General features: G+C 43.4%; 1 protein-coding gene across 1 annotated transcript in view; it reads right to left on the bottom strand.

Annotated features, from left to right (window-relative positions):
• The window catches only part of OBSCN (obscurin, cytoskeletal calmodulin and titin-interacting RhoGEF), a 174,172-nt gene extending 153,957 nt beyond the window's left edge, over positions 1-20,215 (bottom strand). Inside the window, 7 exon segments of the mRNA XM_034060452.1 lie at positions 143-415; positions 3,113-3,388; positions 4,201-4,467; positions 5,349-5,651; positions 9,327-9,587; positions 11,622-11,891; positions 19,084-20,215. Coding sequence (XP_033916343.1) covers positions 143-415; positions 3,113-3,388; positions 4,201-4,467; positions 5,349-5,651; positions 9,327-9,587; positions 11,622-11,891; positions 19,084-20,215 — 2,782 coding nt within the window.
• Positions 20,216-20,821: the final 606 nt, after the last annotated feature.

The raw sequence follows: 20,821 nt of genomic DNA, 5'->3' as shown, positions 1-20,821 counted from the left end.
CACACTAAGGGTCAGCCTCTGAAATAGAGCTGTGCAATCTTGGCGCCCAAATCTGACAATTTACAAGGTAAGACAAGTATAATGAACAAAGTCCTGAGTTTCTAACATAGACTCAGATCCCATACTTGCATCATGGACTTACCCGAGACTTTTAAATCAAAAGTAAGAGTGTCATCTCCAATTTTGCATGTATATGTTCCTTCATCTTCTTTTGTCACAGCTGATGCCACAAGCTTATGCAGTTTTCCTTTATCTTCCACTGTGAATTTCTTGCTGGCTGTGATTTCTTTGCCATTTTTGTACCACTTAACCATGACGTTGGCCTCAGAGGTCTCAGAAACCAATTCAACCTGTTTTCCAGTGATGGCCCTGATAACTCCTCCACTTTTCTCTTTGTTTATGAAGTTTGCAAGTGCTAAAACAGAATATAGATGCATACTGCTGGTAAATAATTGGGGAGACATTAATAAATATGTACATTTACATATATATTAGGTATTAATTTATCATAAGACCAAATGTGCATGTTTAATTATGGATCCAAGTACTAGATTCTAATTCAGGGCAGCTTTTATAAACCATATGTCTGATTATCACATGTACAAAAACCAGAGCACATAGACAACTAGAGGCTGCATGAAGGGACAATGAAGCTCTAAGCAAAAATGCTTAAAGAAAATATATGAAAGGTGAGGAAAGAAGTGAAACAAGCAAACTGGAGGGAGAGCAATGAAAGTTATTCAATCATTGTATTGTAACCACCTGGCAAAGAAATTGACTCTAAAAGAAGCTAAAATGTAATCTAGATATATTAAATTAAAAGTCTATGCAGATATCACATAGGGTTGAAATGAAAAGCAATTTCTTCCTGGAAATTAACTGGAGCAAAGATAAACAATAAATCTGGCACCGTACTAACATGTAGTGAATAATCGAGCCACCAGTTTCCTCAAAGCACAGATTGAAAACCCCACCAATATCCTAGCTAAAAACATCTTGTCCACATGACTCCTTGTAAAAAGAGAGTCTCCGTTTTCTTTGTCGCCACCTTTTAAATACAGGAATGTGATGATAAGGCTTCTCCTGAGCCTTCTTTTCCATAAGCTGAGCAAAACCAGCTCTCTTGGCCTTTCCTCATATGGCTGCCCAGTCCTTGGATCATCTCTGTGGGTCTTCTATGAACCCTCTCCAGTTTTTCCACATCTTTTTTGCGTAGCAAGGACCAAAACTGAACACAGTATTCCAGGTGTATATTGACAAGTGCCTAGGTAGAGTACCATTTTATTAGCATTACTGTAACTTAGCTTACAGGTTAAAAGTTTGGGGATGAAGAAGAGGGTGATAGGTTCATTCATGCACCTTTCACTTCCTCAGAAAAACAGAGTGAAAAATACAACCACAGCAGCCTGAAGGAGCCTTCTCAAATGTCTTGTTTTAATGCAGGAGGTCATGTGTTGGGGGATGCCTGGCACATGAAGCCTCATGGCAGTGGAGGGACTGCAGTGATAAATGGCAAGTGCATTTTCTAGCGGGGCTCATTTGGGCAGGAGGCCCAGCGAGTGACACATCTCTGGCCATGGCTTGGCATGGTGGCCTCTCGGCAGCCACATGATGCTCATGAGCCGGGCAGAGCTGACCTGCTCTGATTCACCAGCTAGCTGTGTCTGATTTACAGGAAATAAAAAGGTGGCACTGCTGAAATGCATAATAGTGGAACAGCATTTGTGAGCCTCATCCTGCAAGGATGAGAAGCATCAAAGCTGATTCTCTAGGAATCAAGCTACAAACAACAGTTGTTTAAGTTACAGCTTGCCAACACAGATTTTAAAACGATAGCATTGATCACTCATTTTAGGGTCACATTGCAGTGAAAAGTACATGGAAACGTCCAACTGCTAATTCAACCAAATCTGTGGGTAGACCTGCCAGCATGAAAAATGACGCTAAACAGGCAGAATGAGTGAGAAGAAAACCAAAATGAAGAGCAGCTGCCAAGTGTAGACAGCACTTCCTCCATGGATTTAATCACACTTCTTCCTCAGATCTCATCTAAATTTGGAAAAGTATTTACCACAAAACTAAACAGACAAAAATCAAACTAACAAAAAAGAAAGAAAGGAAAGAAGAAAGGAAAGAAAGGAAAGAAGAAAGGAAAGAAAGGAAAGGAGAAAGGAAAGAAAGAAGAAAGGAAAGAAAGGAAAGAAAGAAGAAAGGAAAGAAAGGAAAGAAAGGAAAGAAAGGGGAGAGGAGAGAAGAGAAAAAAGGAAAAAAAAAGAAAAGAAAAGGAAGGAAAAAAAAAGAAAAGGAAAGGAAAGGAAAGGAAAGGAAAGGAAAGGAAAGGAAAGGAAAGGAAAGGAAAGGAAAGGAAAGGAAAGGAAAGGAAAGGAAAGGAAAGGAAAGGAAAGGAAAGGAAAGGAAAGGAAAGGAAAGGAAAGGAAAGGAAAGGAAAGGAAAGGAAAGGAAAGGAAAGGAAAGGAAAGAAAGAAAAGAAAAGAAAAGAAAAGAAAAGAAAGAAAGAAAGAAAAGAAAAGAAAAGAAAAGAAAAGAAAAGAAAAGAAAAGAAAAGAAAAGAAAAGAAAAGAAAAGAAAAGAAAAGAAAAGAAAAGAAAAGAAAAGAAAAGGGAAAAGGAAAAGGGGAAAGAAAAAGGAAAAGAGGAAAGAAAAAAGGAAAAAGAAAAAGTCCCCCAATGCCAAGATGATTTTGGCATTTTAATCAGAGCTGAAGTGGCTCTTCAGTGACCTATCCAATATCATGTAGCAAGTATAGGGCAGACATGGCATCATGTACATCCTGCCCCTCCAGCTGAATTTTTTTATCACAAGAGCACATTTTCACTACCCAGCACTCAATCTCAAGAAGTTACTCCAAGTTCACATGGAATATCAAGACACCAATTCTTGTGAGTACACAGCTCATACCACAGTATGAGATCTTGTATTCACTACCAAGTTCCACTCTGGGATGACAGACACTGTCAAGGCTAGGTGTCCAAGGGAGTTATCACAACTCCCTGCACTACTTGTTGATCATTCCCTTTCTGTCCCTTGATGACTATCAGCCTAGGGTCGGAAGAGGCCATTAAAGAGCAAAGCAGCCCAGCCAGTCACATACCTTCCACTGAAAGCCGATAGAGCATTTTGTCCCCTTCACAGATACACTCGTAAACTCCAGCATCCTCTGCTGCAGTGTTGCGAATTTTCAGGATGTGCTTCTTCCCCACAGTTTGGAGTTCGTATTTTTCACTGGCCTTAAGCTCTTTTCCATCCTTCATCCACTTCACAGTAGTGTCTGCATCCGAAAGCTCAGCCTGAAGGTTGGCCTCCTCCCGCAGCCGAGCAGAGACTTTTTCTACGTCTCTGCTCTTGTTGGTAAATCTCACTGCAGCAGCTGTCAGGAAAAAAGGCTTTGTTATTTCAAGTTGTTTTGAGATAACGCATCCCTGATATAAATATGCTGTAGGCTGTGATATCTCTGAAAAAGCATTAGGTCATGTTCCTGCCCTCACACCCATGTCAATACTGAGAAATTTTCTTCTGGTCCAGGATATTTGATCTGGTTTTATTGCCAGAGTCATTAAGGGAAAAGAAAACATACACCTTTCATGCTTCTGCAGGGATTTTCACACAGTCAAATGCATCCTTCCACAAGGAACGTCTATTCACTACCTTTTGCCATGCAATATAGGTACATAGAGATGTTATCGCCATTTCATAGAGGACAGCTGAAGCACTCAACTCTCAATGCTAAGTTAAGTTACATTATACTAACTTCTACATCACACACATCTGTGGTAGGCTAAAAACCTCCAAGGAAAAAGAAATCTGTTAGTAATTAATACTGCTTTACTTCTGAAAGACTTTACTACAGTCAAAAAGCCTAGCCAAATCTGGAGCTGAAATTACTGGCTCAGTGATGGATCTGGTGACAGAATGCACTGACTGATGGCTGCGAACTACAGAAGTTCATGAACTGATGTTAGGCAGTCTAGTTCAGATACAAACCAGCTGGCTAGATCGTCTCATTTTGAACTCAGTACTATCGTGGTTCGTACTATGACCCACATTAGTTCACACAATGCAATTTCAGACACATCATACAGACCAGGCATCTGTGAAAGCCTCTGCCCCAGATGTAATCAGCAGGCCACAGGAAATGCCCTTTCACAGGCAAAAATAAGGACAATTGATGAAAATACATACCTTTCACTCTCATCTTGGTGCTGGTGTTAATGTTATTGGCAACAAACTTCACTTCTGCTCCATCATCATTCTTGGTAACATTCTTTATGATTAAGGTGTGAGTAGTTTGGGTTCTCTTAATGACATAGGTCTCGCTTTCCTGTAAGACTTTACCATTAAGGTACCAAGTACCAGAACATGTTGTTGTAAGGTCAAGAGTAAACACGGCATCTCCTCCAGGTACAACTTCAACAGTTGTCAGGGGTGTTTTCACAGCTGGGACTGGTTCTAGAGAAAAACAACACACATCTCTGAGGCCAAAGGACACAAGTTCTTAGTGTAAACAAGACATGAGTATAAAGCTGTGCGGTCTTAGACTATTTCTATGCACTGAAGACAATACACGTTTAGTCAGGAGGGTTTGATTTCTACAATTGCAAGTAGCTGACCTCTAGTAAGGAAGGTCAGTTTCTGCAGGGAAAGAACAGGCATATATTGCTTATTTTTCCCTAAGATATTTAAAGGCATAACAAGCCTGAAACACATCGCTTCCCAACAAGTATGCTATTTATACAATCACTATTATGCTTAGATTACAGAAAGAGCCTAAGGAGGTCAGTCAGCCTACTAGTCACTTCTAGATATTCTAGAAAAACACAGACATGTTCAGACAGGTAGGGAAAAGGATGGCAATAACAAGACACAACATCTGTGCAAAGTCTGTGTGGATATTGTCTAATGCAATGAACCAAAGATAGCAGCAATCCTGTTGTACACAGTGATTCTATGGAGAAGAAAAGGCTCTGAGAATACCTTAACACAGCTTCCAGTGCCTAAAGGGGCCAACAAGAAAGCTGAAGAGGGACTTTTTACAGGGGCAAGGGATAGGACAAGAGGGAATGGCTTTAAATTGACAGAGGGAGATTTAGATGAGATCTGAGGAAGAAGTTCTTCCCTGTGAGGGTGATGAGGCCCTGGCACAGGTTGCCCAGAGAAGCTGTGGCTGCCCCATCCCTGGCAGTGTTCAAGGTCAGGTTGGACGGGGCTTGGAGCAACCTGGTCTAGTGGAAGGTGTCCCTGACTGTGGCAGGGGGTTGGAACAGGATGATTTTTTTAAGGTTCCTTCCAACCCAAACCATTCTGTGATTCTGTAATGGTTTTATGCTCACCAAGGTGCATGCTCCCTGGGAACTCCAGGTAGGGGCCCTGTCCATAGGCGTTGACTGCAGACACTCTGAACTGATAGTCAGCCTCTACCAACAGGTTGCTTACAGTATACTCTGAGACAGTGACATGAGACTCATGGCACATCACCCAGGTTAAGCCACTTAGTTTCTTGCATTCCACGATGTAGCCGTCAACTGGAATGGGTCGGTCCATCTTCGGAGGGGACCATGCTAGCGTCACTGAGGTTTCTGTTTTATTTTTCACCACAGGGTCAGACGGGGGTTGGGTGGGAGGTTTTTTGGGAGCTGCACAAGTTAAAACAGAGCAAGAAGTTTATGTCAGAATGGAAAAGCAACCGTGTCTCACCAAAAAAGCTTACACTGGACTAAAAGTTATTCTTGCTTAATAAACCTCCATAAAACACTGATGTGAGATGGAAAGCAACAGAATGGATAGAAGATGTATTTAGGCTACACTACACAAAGATATGCAACAGCCCTACCTCGACAGCTAAACATACATGATTTCCACACAATATTACAACTGTCTGCACAAAGTGTCTACAATGAGCAATTCACAGGCAAAAATGTGCAGTGCTAGACACAGACCCACACTGCTTCCTGTACAGCCCCTGGGCAAAGCAGGCTAATACTCAGCTGTTTATTTTCACTCAGAGGATGGGTAAAACCACCCAGAAGGTGTTCAAAATTCTGTGCACCGAATTCCTAGTCCACCTCCCTGGTGTGAATCCAGACTAAAAGAAATAGAATTAAAATACCTCAGTGGGATTATACTGGCAAGGGGACACAGCTTTGCCATGCTTACTAGACATCATTGCACAGGGATAGTGGCACTAATATTCTAAGTCTGTTGGTATTTATCTTCTGTCAGAATATCAGCCTTACACATCCCCAAAAGTCAGGAGTGTAGATGTGCCTGTGAGAGCCAATGCAAGACAGGGCACCAGTGCATCCAGGAAGAGCATGGCAATATTTTGCCGTGCTTTGCACATAGCTGTGCATCCTGTGCAGCAGCAGGAATTCACTCCATGAAAGCAGTGCCATTTCTTCTTGAGTACCTGTTCCAGCCATACACTAAAACATTTCAGCCTAGATCCTCAACAGGTTTCACCACAGAGCAGCTAAACATCGTGCAACTGGGACATTGCAGAGACAAAAGATAGATGTGAATAAGCAGTGCCTGGGGTTTAGAGTTATGGAGGCCTCAGCTGCTTGTTACACAGGCTTGGTAGTTCTCTGTGGCCACTTTCACCTGGGTATCTGTCCTCTGTCCTGCTTCTGAATTTTATGTTATCTCCCCCTTAGAAGGTGTGTTGTAACTTTGCCTCCTAAGAGTGATAGCTTTCACTGGGGATCTCTGTTTTAGTAATTTATGCAGAGCCAACTTTGGGCACTGGGGAATTAACTTGAAAGAGAAATCACATAAAGTCATGTCTCTACTGCAACACCTTACAGGGGAGGAGATGTGGCTGTTTTATGGTACCTGAGGTGACAAATATATCCTTGCAGGTATTTGCAAAATGAAGACTTATGTTCACCTTCTCATTCCTCCTGAACCCTTTAGAGGAGGCTCAAGTCCCATGAGGGTTATTCATTTGGTGCTGCCACTGATACAGTCAAGAGGCCAGGAATTATCTGATACGCTCTAGTTACACATCTACTGACATGGTAAAGGATTCATTTCATTTAATTACGGCTATCTGAAAGGTGTCCAGTTTAAGGCATTCAACCAGTTGTCAGATGTAATCCCACAAAGAACAGCATGCCTAGGAGCAATTCATCGCAACTTAAAGAAGGTGTACAAGTACAAGGTGGCTGAAACAAATTGCACATTACAGATACTCAGGTATTCATGACTACATACGGAGCCTGTATGACGAGCCTACACTAAAAACTGAATTCGGAGACAACTGATACTCTCTCTGCTTCAGCTTACCCGTCTTTAAAATGGACATAGTAACAATGCAACTGAGCAAATAACATATAAATATTTATTGCCTGATAAATTCTATTAGAACAACCAACACCAACCTTGTCCAGCTAATTGAAAAAAATGTGAACATAGTATACAGGGGTCTTCAAGCAGCTAATCAAGTATGCATGAAGTGTAAAAACAGGAAATCTCAATGCAATACACTTTTATTTCATTACATAAATAGTCACTAAAGTGTTTTGGGGTGCACAGTTACCAGGCTGTCAGTTACTGTCGGTCAGAGCTAGATGTCAAAGGTCCTGTTAGCGTCCCATTAAGCTGAAAACCAGACCCTGGAATCAGATGTCTTGACCTTACCATGAGAAAGGTAATGTAATATTTTTGAGAGAAATCTGTTTGTGAGAAGACAGCTTCTTACCTCTTTCTATTCCATGAATCAATACTGCCCTTCATAGCTTAAACAGAAGAATCCAAAATCAAACTGAACTTTGTCGTTCCTAATTAATAACTGCTTGGTTGGACTTTATAGCTTTCCAAACACCTTAAAAACTGCCACAATTCTAAATGTGACACTTAACCTCTTTTTTTTTTTGTTTTCCTCTTTTTAACTCCATAGGATCAGAATGGCCCATCCCATTTTAGATAACACAGCAGATATAAACCTTTAATTAAATAGTTCTTTTTACCGCTGACTAATTGCAGTATGGAGGTGGTAGTAGGAGAAAGTATTCTTCTTCCCAATTAGTGACTACAATGGATGATTTTCCATGTGCAAACCAAAACTTGAGCAGAGCCAGAAAGCACATATAGCTCTCCATCCTAAAATGAAGTAGCTTCTGCCTGGGAAATGCAGCACTATAAAAATAAAGTTAACAAAATTAGCCAACTTAACAGAAACTTCATTTTAGATCTCAAATAAACTGCACCTGCTCAGGTCAGGTGTGCCAGCTGAAGGAATTCTCCAGCCCGTATGTTATATAATAACACGCAATAAAGCTAAACAGGACAAAGATTCCTTCTTTCAGCATTGTTACCATCAACTCACAGGGTCCTCTCAACTTTTTCATGTTAAAGAGAGGATGAGAGTGGATATAACTTTGCTGGTCTCCACAAAAGGAAGGAAACTATATTTTCAGTAAGAAGCATTTCCCCTTTTTCTTGCAGTTTTGGTTTGGTTTATATATATATATATATATATATAAAACTTTAATAAAAAACTTTAAGAAGCTAAAATCAAAGCAAGATGTTTCAATGTTTCAAGTTCAGTAGACATCTGACTGCCCAAAATCCTTAATCTGCATGTGTGTAGGTGTTCGCTCACAAATCTTTTTCCTTGCTAGACTGGTAATAAGCTTCATATTCTGACAAAAATGTTCAGGGCACCTATCTATTTTCCTGTAAGATGCAGCACACCTGCAACCTACCCTCATGTTTCTGTTGACTCAAGACCTGGGGAAAGAATTGAACGCTGACTGACTCTCCCATTCAAATCCTCAGTGAAGAGAGAGGGAGAGATAAGTGAGACCTATTTGATAGAAGAGGTATTATCCCAATAGCAAGAACTGATAAGTGCTCCTCTAAGAAACTAATGATTTTGGAAAATGACAGCATACAGATGGAGCACCCACAGCACACTGCATACAATGAATTAAAGCAACTGGAATGTGTGCAACTTACACATTGTGTTTTTTAAGCACCTCCTGGCAGGGAGAAGATACACCTCTTATCCCATGCTTTACTCTGTTATCATTTTATGTTCATTCCATCATGAAATAAGAATGATGCAGAGAAGATACATGTTTGTGCCATGCTCTTTCCCCAGGACTCTTCTCTCTCTGTTTTGATCTCTCCATAACATCTCATAACATTCATGAGCAGGCTGTTGGCTTTATGCAGTAGACATCAAACCTTCTGCTGTATTTGGCCAACAAACTCACCATGGCAATACCTGAAACACAGTACTACGACGGGAATACCTGCCTGCTGGGGAAACCACAACACCAAGGCCAAACAAAAGTGAAGCTTACTGGTCACAGTGAACTGGGTAGAAGTCCTGCTTTCATCAGCCAGGAAGACAATTTCACCAGCATCTTCCATCTTACACTCTCGGATGATCATGGTATGTTGCTTGCCAGAGCGTGTGATGGAGATTCGATCACCAGATTTCACTTCTTCTTTATTTTTCAGCCATCGGATATTCTGGCAATCATTGTCCAGCTCAACACAGAAGATGGCTGTATCATTTAAGAAGACCGCAGTCTTTCGTGGAAGTTTCTTAATGATGTTCCCTTTAAATAAGAAAGTAATTATGATCAGCAAATAGTAGATATCGAAGTCTCTGGCAACAGACTGCAACAGGACTGGTCAAACAGCTCTCACCTAATCAAAACATTGTAGACACTATGCAGACACACCTGAATGAATTCCTAGGCTCTGAGTTGTACAGAACAGATAATCCCCAAGACTCATTTTGGCCTTCAAAGAGAGAAAAGCCATCTTGTTTGACTACAGTCGCTCATGTTTCTAGCCTAACATGTGAAGTCTGCTGTTGGGTAAACACCAGGTATGTAGTATTGCCAAGAACAGATTTGACAGGGATACAACTTTCATTACTCACATATGCCAGGAATTCAAATTAAAATGCTGCTGAAGTGGGTCAGCCTTTAACTTGACAAGTGTCTCATCTGTCTTTGGGATTTTGCCTCCATCAGATTTACCAGCAAGTTAGAAAACCAAGATGGCAAACACACCAGTCACCCAAATTGACAGAAAACACTCAAAAACCCTCAGACATCTTCTTGGAGTCAACCCAGAAATAAACACGGAATGAACTTCACTTGTGTCTTTTCCAAATGACTACGATGATTATCACCCATGGGAATAACCTCAAGGTTATTCCTTGCAATTATTCACAAGAAAGTTTGGACTTCTTCATCAGGATACCACACCTAGTGATAGATGGTGATCTGGGGATAGACTCCAGCCCTGTAATAGTCCCTGCCCTCACCCAGGCACATCACCTAAGCTATCTAATGAAAAGCAATGCTGAACCGCTTCATGAAGCAGACACACATTTCATCAGCAGGATTCAAGACCCCAATTCTCTGCTCACATGTCTGCTCCTTGCTGCCCTCAGCACTGTCCCCATCCCCACAGCCTTTTGCACCCTGCCAAGCTTTCGCTTCCTCCCAACCCCACCCCGCTCTCTCAAATCTTCTCCCCCCTGGCAGGCACAGGGCTCCCGCAGGAAGGCTCTGCCTCCTGTCCCTCCCAGGAGCTCCACCTGCCCCAGTCACTCTCTTTTTAATGGAACATGCCACCATAGCACAAACAAGTAAAAAATACCAGCTGTCCTACTGGGGCCAAACACACCGACAGAGTTTGGTTGGTCTCGATCTAACAGAAGGCAGAACAGAAAGATGTCTACATGAACTCTCCCACATGTCCAGACTAAATTTTCCCTTCTGCCTCTGCCTGTATGCACTCTCTATAGTTTGCCTATGATAGAAATGATGACAAAAAGGAATCTGATCAAGGACGCATGGCATCCAGCTGTCTTGCACCAATATAAGCAGTGAAGTACAACTTCTTTCCCTGGGAGTAAAGTCAGGCTTCAGATGAGGGAGGACAAGTGTAATCCTGTAGCTACGAGAGGTCTCCAGTTCATCCAACAGGAGACAAAGGGGAACTACAAGAAATCTGGAGAGAGACTTTTGACAAGGTCAGGAAAGGATAGGACAAGAGGGAATGGCTTTGAACTGACAGAAGAGAGATTTAGATATTAGGAAAAAAGTCCTGACTATGAGGGTGGTGAGGCCCTGGTACAGGTTGCCCAGAGAAGCTGTGGCTGCCCCATCCATGGAAGCAGCCTGCACCATATATCAAACTATCAACCACAGCTTGTGAGCCAGGTTCCCAGTGTGGTCAGCACCGCTCTTGGACAAGATTTGCTATTGTGTTCACCAGGCACCAGGTAAGATATGTGTGAGACAGTGCCAGGGAACACATCTGATGCTTGGGATCATGTTAAGGAGTCTACAGTGTGAGGCTAAAGCTTATAGGTCTTGTAGAAAGTCCCTTTAAGCACAGGTCCCCAACCAGGTGACATATTTTCTGCAGCAACACCATCTGCCCCCATGTCCCAGAAACCCCTGGCAGGAGACCAGGTACCCACTGACTTGACACACATGCCTCTCTTCTTGCACCACAAGGGAGTCTGCTGTCCTTCACTGCACACATGCACAGGGTGAATGCCGTTCATAAGGTTGAGTGTGGAGTGTCATGTGTGAATCTCACACTTGGTAGGCAAGAGCCTTTCTTACCTTGGACAGACAATTCTGCGATGGTCCTGCTCCCTTCCTTCATCTCACAGATGTAGACAGCATCATCATCTGCAGTGATGTCCTGGACAGTGAGGCGGCGATATGTGCCCTCTTCTTCAATGTTGTATTTCTTGCTCTGCCGGAGTTTGGTTTCCTCCTTGAACCAAGATGTCTCTGTACTAGGAATGGGCACTTCACATTGGAAGGTGGCAGATTCTTTCTCCCTCACTTCAAGATCCTTCAGTTTTTCCTTGAAGGGTATTGAGGGTTCTTAAGAAGGTAAAAACACAAAGGATAAACAAGAGAGTCTGATGGTATGTGGTGAGAGCTGTGCAAATAAATAAATCAATAAAGAAAATTTAAACAATAACACTCCTTGTGTTATTAATTTGTCCTGAGCCACCATCTAAACCTATAATCAAGCCCTAATACAGCAGGTGTTTTGCTCTAACGTAAAAAGAATCTTAGATCCCAACAGAAGTACTCTAAGGACTTACCTAAAACAACATAGTATCAATCTGAACTGCAGTACTTGCCCCACACCACCATGCAGAGGTGTTAGCTCCAATCCAAAGCAACGCGAACAAGTTGGTGAAGTATCAGGTTAATAAAGTCCGCTCGTGTGGCCTGCTTGACTTCTAGCACAAACACCTCTGCACTGCACCGCCTCGTTTAGTGATGCCAGTGAGATGAAGGGCAGGGCCTCCCAGCCTAACTTTATAGGTAACAACAGCCACTTCATGTCACAGTATAAGCCTTTAAAGTAATCATGCTACACGTGGGTAACAGCAAACAAGCCTGTTACAGGAAAAGCAATTCTAGGTGAGGGTGTGAGCATCTGAACTGGTCAGCTGGTGCAAGAACCAATGTTTTAGGGGTCTTGCAGCGGAAGCGAGCTCAGCAGAGTGATCTAAAATGAACAGGAAGATGAGGAGCGGCTGTGTACAAGACAGATATGGGGGAAAGCAGAGGAGTAACTAATAGAGGGGTTTTCTATTCTCCCAGCAGGCAGCAAAGGCGGTGTATCAGCTTTTGTCAGCAACAACAAAAGAACTAGGAAAAAAGCCCAAGTCTCCCTCCTGTTCTGCTTTCCAGCAGTGAAGCTGCTGTGTTCTGGCTTGTGGAGAAACCAGACTGTAGATCAAACATGTGAAACAGCTGCATGGCAGTGAGGGAAGACATTTTGCACACAGAACAATGTTTAATTCCAGTGACAGCTGCACTATGAAATCACCCTGACACCCCAGCACTAAACTGGAGAAAGGGGATCGGACTGAAGAGGACAGCCGGCGGTCACAGCCACAGGGCTGGTGTCGTGGTCATGTCACAGACTTGGATGAGTCAGTGCTGATATATCACCACTCATGCTTCATGAGAGATCATGTCTTGACATGTACCTTCATCTTCTAATAACTACTGTACCAGTGTTAGAAAAGGGTGAAATTTTATGTTAGAAATAATTATATTGAAAGTTTGCAAATCAATAGTAGGCCTTTGATTTTGCTGTTCTGTACCTTAGTTAATTGTTTTGTACCTTAGTTGTAATTTAGGCATGGGTGGATTTAAGAAAGTATTGTAAAACCTTATCCAAGCAGAACATACAGATTGACCAGAGGCAGCCAAGTGAAAACAAGAGAATACTGGCATCCACATAATGGTTGGGGCCTGTCCAAAGAACGGACAGGTGAAAAGGACAAAGCGAGGAAGACTTCTTACTTCATCTGAGGAAGACTCCTTACTTCATCAGGACGACCACCAGAGGGGGGCTGCACAAGCACAGAAGAGGCTGATGCCGTAATAGACTGATGAGGCAATCCCTGATGCATATGTATTAGTCAAGGTAGCAATTTAGGTTTAATATGCATTGATTGCGAAACTCTTGATATATAAATTGGAGCGCGATGTGACAAGGTCGAAGCCAGATTTGGGCGAGTGCCCCTGGTTTCCCAGCGCTGCAATAAAGCACCTCATATAACCATTCCGGTGGTTATGTGTCTGTTCTTATGCTAACACCAGCTCCCAGCCCTCTTTTGTGACTCCATTCTCCCTCTCCCTGACAACAAACATTCTCCCAGGCTAGTAATTTCATATGTTTACTAAGAGTTGTAGGCAGCTAGTGAGTAGCAGTCGACAATGCTAAGTGTTAGTCATAGAATCATAGAATAGTTAGGGTTGGAAAGAACCTTAAGATCATCTAGTTCCAACCCCCTGCCATGGGCAGGGACACCTCACACTGAACCATATCACCCAAGGCTTCATCCAACCTGGCCTTGAACACTGCCAGGGATGGAGCATTCACAACCTCCCTGGGCAACCCATTTCAGTGCCTCAAACAGTAGTAGACCCTCCCAGGGAAGAACTTCTTCCAAATATCTAAATCTCCCCTCTGTCAGTTTAAAGCCATTCCCCCTTGTCCTGTCCCTACCTGTCCTTGCAAAAAAAAACATGGCAACCTGGTTATTGTCTTAAAAATTGTGTTGCCTTACTGCACCTTAATTCTAGGCAAATCCAAGTTTCCTTGGAAAGCCTCAACTACGGTTACACAGACCTGACCTGCCCACACTCCACCTGTTAACTATCCTTTTCTCTTTAACAAACAGGCAACTCAGACTCTTGCCCTGCAATCCCATAAATCACTTCTGGAATCAGCCCATGCAGCCAGGGGGAACTAAGCAGTTGTAATTCTCATGCCATTGGAACAAACGAGAGGATGAGATCAAGAAAGCGTTGACCAGAAGGATGTCAGCCACCGTGAGCTGGATGAAATGTTGCTGTGTGAGATAGGAAGGAGTCTGGAGCTGACACTGAGAACACATGGACAGGCCCAAGAGCCAAAAAGTAACACAAGATGCACCTGAGAATCACAGAAGTGCATTCTCATACTTGGAGCAACTGGCGATATCATTAACCCCTCTCTCCTTACAGCCACTAAGCAATATCTAAGGTAAAAATAAAAATAAATTAAAAAAAGACATAAAACTACTGTAGGAAATAGCTTCTAAATGTACAAACACAGAATTGTTGGTCGACTCTTCAGTCTGTGTTTCTGTAACAGCATTCCCTTTCCAGCCAGAGAAAGTAGGTGCAAGGCTTTATTTGACAACTTGGGGTCAGAGATATCCTCTGAAAACAGCTTTGCTTTCGTACTTCTGACATGTGCACACACGTCTTATCTCACTCTGAATGGAGCTTCAGAGACACAGCAGCTGATAAACTGAATCAAAGTCTGGGATTCACCCAGCCCACTGGTTTTTATGCTTTGGAGATGTGAGAGAGGCTCCAAAACCCACAAACCTCCTCTTCCTGAATATATCTTCATGCTCTTTACATGCTCTAATGTGTACCTGGTCAGAGAGAGGGGGTTAATTTTGGTAAGGAGACTACAGAAGGACCACGTTCCAAACAATTCATCTGGTCCATAACCAGCCCCTTACTCAGGTCAGAGAGATGCTGAGATTGGTGGCCAGGAGGAAACAGAGTTTTCAGCTAATCAACAGGCAACCCAGATCTCAAGGAAAGGTCTGCAAAAGACAGGTGGCTCATCTTCCTTGCTAATGAACTAATCAACACAGACTAATAACCAGATAATAGTTACATGAAGAAGACTCATTCTGAGGAAGGAAACACTAAACTTTACACCAGCCTTTCTGTGTACTTTCCACTTAACTAGGTAAATGTGAAAACAAATATGCTTACTCTACCACTGGCCAGCATAGTGAGTTAAGAAGAGAGCTCTGTTACTCTCTTTCAGCCCATGTTGTCATGCAGTCTGTCAGATTTTGACATTTACATTGCAAATTCTCTAATGTAGGTATCCTCTCTTACCTATTTGCACAGCACCCAGCACAAGTCAGAAATATTCTGGGCTGTAACTACTACAGGCACATTGGAAAAAGCTGCTGCAGATAGTTTTTAATATTAATCTGGTTTTAGTCAAAGCAGAACAGAAATTCTCATTAAGGCATGTAATGAAGGCAGTAACATTTCTAAAGAAGGAAAGATAAGAAATAAGAGTCTCAAATGCCTGCCTACCGGGAAAAATGTGAGATAGAAACAGCAAAGCAAAACCCTGAGGGAGCATAGAGCAAGAGCAGCTTATGGAGTTAGCAGGAAACTGCAAGAGCTTAGATCAGACATGAATTTGGCTGCTTGTCTTGAGAACATATTTCTCCAAAGAGTCATAGGCTTTTTGTTTGGTCCATATCAAGCAAACTAGCAATGAGATGATGTTATTTTTTAAAAGCAGGTCCTGCTAACACATATTTTGCTAAGAATAGGTGCAGCCTGCAAAGAAGCCAATGTTTTCTTAACCTTCTCAAGGCATATCTGCCTGCTTGACCTGGTCTTCTCACTCGCCTACATTTCCCCTTGCTTATTTCTGGCCTACGCACAGGCTCTCCTTTTATTATTCCAAAGGCAAGTTTTCCCTCTGCCTAGAAAAACGGTCCAGTGAGAGTAAGAATATGGAAAATCCTCCCAATAGGAGCTCTCTAAAGGTGCACAGACAAGATTCCACCACCTTGTTACTTTGGTCTTCCTAGTTATTGTGCTTTCCAAGTTTCCTTTCTACCTCCAAACTTCTCAAGTTGCAATTCTCTTTCAGATCTCAAATGTGACTGTCATGACAGTGGTCATCCAAAATCACTGCAGGTCAGAGGTAGCATGGAGCAAGAGCAGCTCATGGAGTCTGCTTTTCCAGTCTCTATCCTATTTGGCTTGCAACCTTTAACCTTTTCATACAGTATCTGATTACTGTATTGAGGGACTCAGATTAACATTGCTTGGCCCAGGTCCAAGGATGGAGACCTGTATGCTGTTCTCACTAACTTTATACATGGTTTAGGAACATCTCCAAAGCCTTCAGGATATTCAAGTTGGTTATTCATGTTCCTCCCATCCTCTCTGCTCTTCATCAAAGACGTTTACCTTTCGGTGCATGGCTTGTGATTTTATCCCTGCTCTAGACACTTTTCTGAATCAGAGCAATCAACTTTTAGGTTTCCTTAATTGTGCAAATGACACTTTGCCCTGAAGCCTCTCCTTTGAGATTTATGTCTGATTCACTACATCTCATGTAGGAACAGCCCAAACATCACTTTTATTTCAGCTCTATGTTCTTTAAGGCATGGGCTCAGCATAGTGCTTACAAATGGGTTGGGGCTGTACATCTAGGATCTAGATTGACAAAAAATAGGTGGCTTTTCTAGAGGTTTGACCTGTGCCCAAGTCCTGTGCCTTGAGACACTTCTAAGAGACAATGTATAGACAGGATGCTGGGCTGGGTAGTCTTTTTCTATTATTTATTACCTTTAAAAGACCCATAAATATTCTCACTTGCATTCTTGTGTTGAAAATCTGTGAGCAAAATGTCAGATCGTATTTAACCCCATGGTGCTTGTCTTTCTTGGTACATGTGTGTACAGACACATGCTATAGGCATCACAGGATTACCTGCAGAAAGACCAACACAGCAGCTTGGTGCTCACTAAGGGTGGCTGCCTAGAGAATTTAGCCTCTCTTGCATGCATGAGCAAAGGGATGTTGTATGGCAAGATGACCTATCTCTCTAAACCCAATGACAGGTGAGTTAATGGCATAAACAACAGAATTAAAAGCTCACTTCACTACTACATCATTCTGAGCTCTCTTTGGAGGGCTGAGAAGGAATTCTGGTGACACAAAGGAGAATCATCATTCAGGGCCTAAGTATAACCAACACACGTCGATTTTCCATGGCAGCTTTGGTCAGAAAGCCAAACATGGCATAGTGTAACAAAGAAACAAACCACAAACATTTCCATTTAAGACCTCTGACTCACAGGCATATCCTGACAATGGACAGTGATCGATAACCTTTTCCCATGGTGCTCGCTCCCAGACTCGCTGCCTCGCATGCTTTCCCCATCTCCTTTGGAACGGGTTGCACCCATGGAGAATAATCAGATAAGCATGGGCAGAGGGGAGGGGCTTGTCTCTGCAAGACAGGTGCTGGGCAAGTAACAGAGCTTGAGCCATCCTCAAAGCAAACACCCACCAAAGGGCCAGGCTCGGTCTTCGGCTCTGAGTCCCGAATCATGAGGTAATCACAGCTTTATGGAAGAGGACAAATGCCCTTCCCAACATCACTCAGCACCTCCAAGAGATAGCAATGAGTGGGATGAGTGCCAGTGAGTTCCATAGATCAGGTGTCACTGATGGACATGAGCACTGAGTCACTGATGGGAAGGATGGTGAGTATGAAAGAGAGGTCCAGAAAAGGCAAACCAGAAAAAGAAGTAAAAACAGAGAGTCTTAAACACAGACCGCTCCTGCTCTTTTGGACTTCTAATTAATTTTGCTGCCAGTCAAAACCCACTACTTTCCACTCAAGTGCAAAGCCTTTTATGCTTGAGAGTTAATTTACAGGTGCTGCTTGGCTTGCAAACTGTAACCTTGCCAAATGGAAGAGCAGCTTGAAAATTTAGAGCTTCCTTTGTGAAAATGTGTGTGTCACACTTTTTGTCACTGTTTTGAAGACCTCGGCCTGCCCTTCACCAGCACTGAGGGACCTTCGGAAGTTCTTAACCACTGAGCACAGCAAACGGAGGCATCCTGCTCGTGGTACAGTTCTGGGAGCATATGAGGACTACAGGCTATCCAGCAACATGAACTGAGAAAACTCAGAAGAACCTGGCAAGAACAAGGCTGCTGGTTGTCACTGTACAGGAAAACTGAGATAGACTGTAACTAGAGTTGGAGTACGAGTGGGTCCCCCAAGGGATCCAAGGCAGCCTGACACACTCAGCTTGCAGGGAGGAGTTTCCTCTACTACTGCTTAAATGGCACATGTATGACAGTTTAACTAAGTAAGTCATATGGTGAATATAAACACAGATGTGATTAAAGTCTGGAGGGTAAGTTGGGCTTCAGCAGTCACTGGTCCAGAGGGTGGAAACATGTCTCCTAGGTTACTATAAAATCAGGACTGATGGGAACACTAGAGATCTGGTTCATCTGAGGTACCCACAACCAGCCACTTCTGCAACATCCATCCCTGATTGTGAGGGTGGTGAGGCCATGGCACAGGTTGCCCAGAGAAGCTGTGGCTGCCCCATCCCTCGCAGTGTTCAAGGCCAGGTTGGATAGATCTTGGAAGAGCATGGTCTAGTGGAAGGTGTCCCTGCCCATTTCAGAGGGTTGAAATTAGATCTTTAAGGTTCCTTCCAACCCAAACCATTCTATGATTCTATGGTTCTATGACTGGTGCTCATTTAGTCCCTTTCCTAACCCCCTCTAGTGATGTGGCTCTCTCCCTAGATTATCTATTCCAGTGCTTACCCCTGTTTACATCTGGAGGGTTTTAGTCGTGTCTAATGCGCACTCCTTTGCAGCAGTTTGGTGGCACAAGTTTTGTTCATGTTCCCATCTCAAGGGCTGTCAACTTGCAGGCTTGTCCACCCCAGTGAGAAACACAAGGACCTACCTTTGACAGTGACAAGCACAGAGCTGTATGTCTGGCCTGCCAGGTTGGAGGCAGTGCAGGTGTACAGCCCATTGTCTATCTGCTTGCAGAAAAGGATCTTCAGCACAAAGCTCTCCTGATCATCCTCATAGATGACATGCCGCCGTCCTTCCACAATGACCTCATTGTCCTTCTTCCACACAATCTCTGGTTTGGGTTCACCCGTCACATAGCAGCTCAGCTTAGCGTGCTTCCCCTCTGTCACGCTGCAGACGCGTGTCAGTGACCCAAAAGTCGCATTGCGAGCCCCTTTGGTGGTGAGTCCAGCAGCCCTCTCGTAATCCCGGGAGAGGCTGTATCCAATGCTAGACAGCCCTTCTGCCGTGGAGTAAGACTGGGCAGACATTGAATCAAGAGTCCCATGGGAGATGTCCATCTTCCTGATCTCCTCCCGCCTCTTTTGCAAGTGAGACAACAAGGATGTCGTCTTGCCGCAGCTGGTGTCGAAGTGGCTGCTGCTGCCCGGGTTGGAAGAACCTTGCTTTTCCACTACCAGCGCAGCTGAAGCACTGGCAGAGCCGATGGGGTTCTCTGCCCGGCAGGTATAGGTGCCACTGTCCGCTAGCCGGGCACACTGGATGGTGAGAGCATTTGACTCCCCAACAGACTCAATCTGGAAGCGCCCAGCATCAGCCCGGTTCCGCACATGTTTGCCATCCTTCTCCCAGTTCACATAGAGAGGAGGGCTGCCCTGGATTTTGCATTTGAACATGGCATCTTCTCCCAGTGTTACTTTGATGGAGGAAGGCTTCTGGATGAAGTATGGGGCTGACTCTGTTACTGTGGTCTCTTCTCCAACTTTGATGCTGACAGCTGCAAAAGCTTCACCAATGGTGTTCTTGGCTCGGCAGATGTATTGGCCACTGTCCTCCAGGCTCAGATCATAGATGGTTAGCTGATAGAGATCCCCATCTTCTGTGGTTTTAAACCTTCCTCCAGACTGGACCGGAAGTTTATCCTTTTCCCAGCTCACAGCTGGGATGGGGTTTCCAATGATCTGGCAGCTCAAGGTGGCATCCTTCCCCACAGACACTATAAATGCCTTAGGCCGGGTCAAGAACCGGGGAACTCCACTGAATGAGCTGTAATCCATCCTGGTTTCCTTCCTAAAGGGTGACAAAAAAAATATCAAGAGAAAGCGAATTAGATGGGGAAGGCAATGAATTGCTCTACTTCCCTGTATCAGGAGGGTGGAACTGGATGATCTTTAAAGTCCCTTTCAACCCAAGCCATTCTGTGATTCTATAATCAGGATGATTGTCACCTGTGACAGTCATGGTTTCATTGACCTTCTCATTAGGCCTTGGAATATTTTAGGTCTTGCTGATTCCTTAGATCTGAGCTCAATAAACTGCTGATGAAGAAAGTCACTCACTTCTGCATGGAAGTCACTGTAAAATACAAGTCTTTGAGCAGTTCATACAGAAAGAACACAGTGGTCCCTTTCAGCTTTGCCAGTAGGAAAGTGACCTGCACTAATGCTACATAACATATGGGCTGGTTCTGTAGCCATAGAGAAACAAACGACATTCAACTCTGAGAGATGTGTCTAACTATGAAGATACCTCCTCCATCATGCTCATCTCTTCGTTTTCATTTCTCTTTTTCTATCTCATTGTCCTTGCTCTGTTTAATTTTTGTCTTTCTCCTTGGTTGGTTTTTTTTTTCATCTCTCACCCTCTCTGATCATCACCCATCC

The sequence above is a fragment of the Melopsittacus undulatus genome, chromosome 1 (genome assembly GCF_012275295.1).
Source record: "Melopsittacus undulatus isolate bMelUnd1 chromosome 1, bMelUnd1.mat.Z, whole genome shotgun sequence".
NCBI classification, from domain to species: domain Eukaryota; kingdom Metazoa; phylum Chordata; class Aves; order Psittaciformes; family Psittaculidae; genus Melopsittacus; species Melopsittacus undulatus.
The sequence above is the reverse complement of the archived record's forward strand: the minus strand, read 5'-3'. Positions and strand labels throughout refer to the sequence as shown.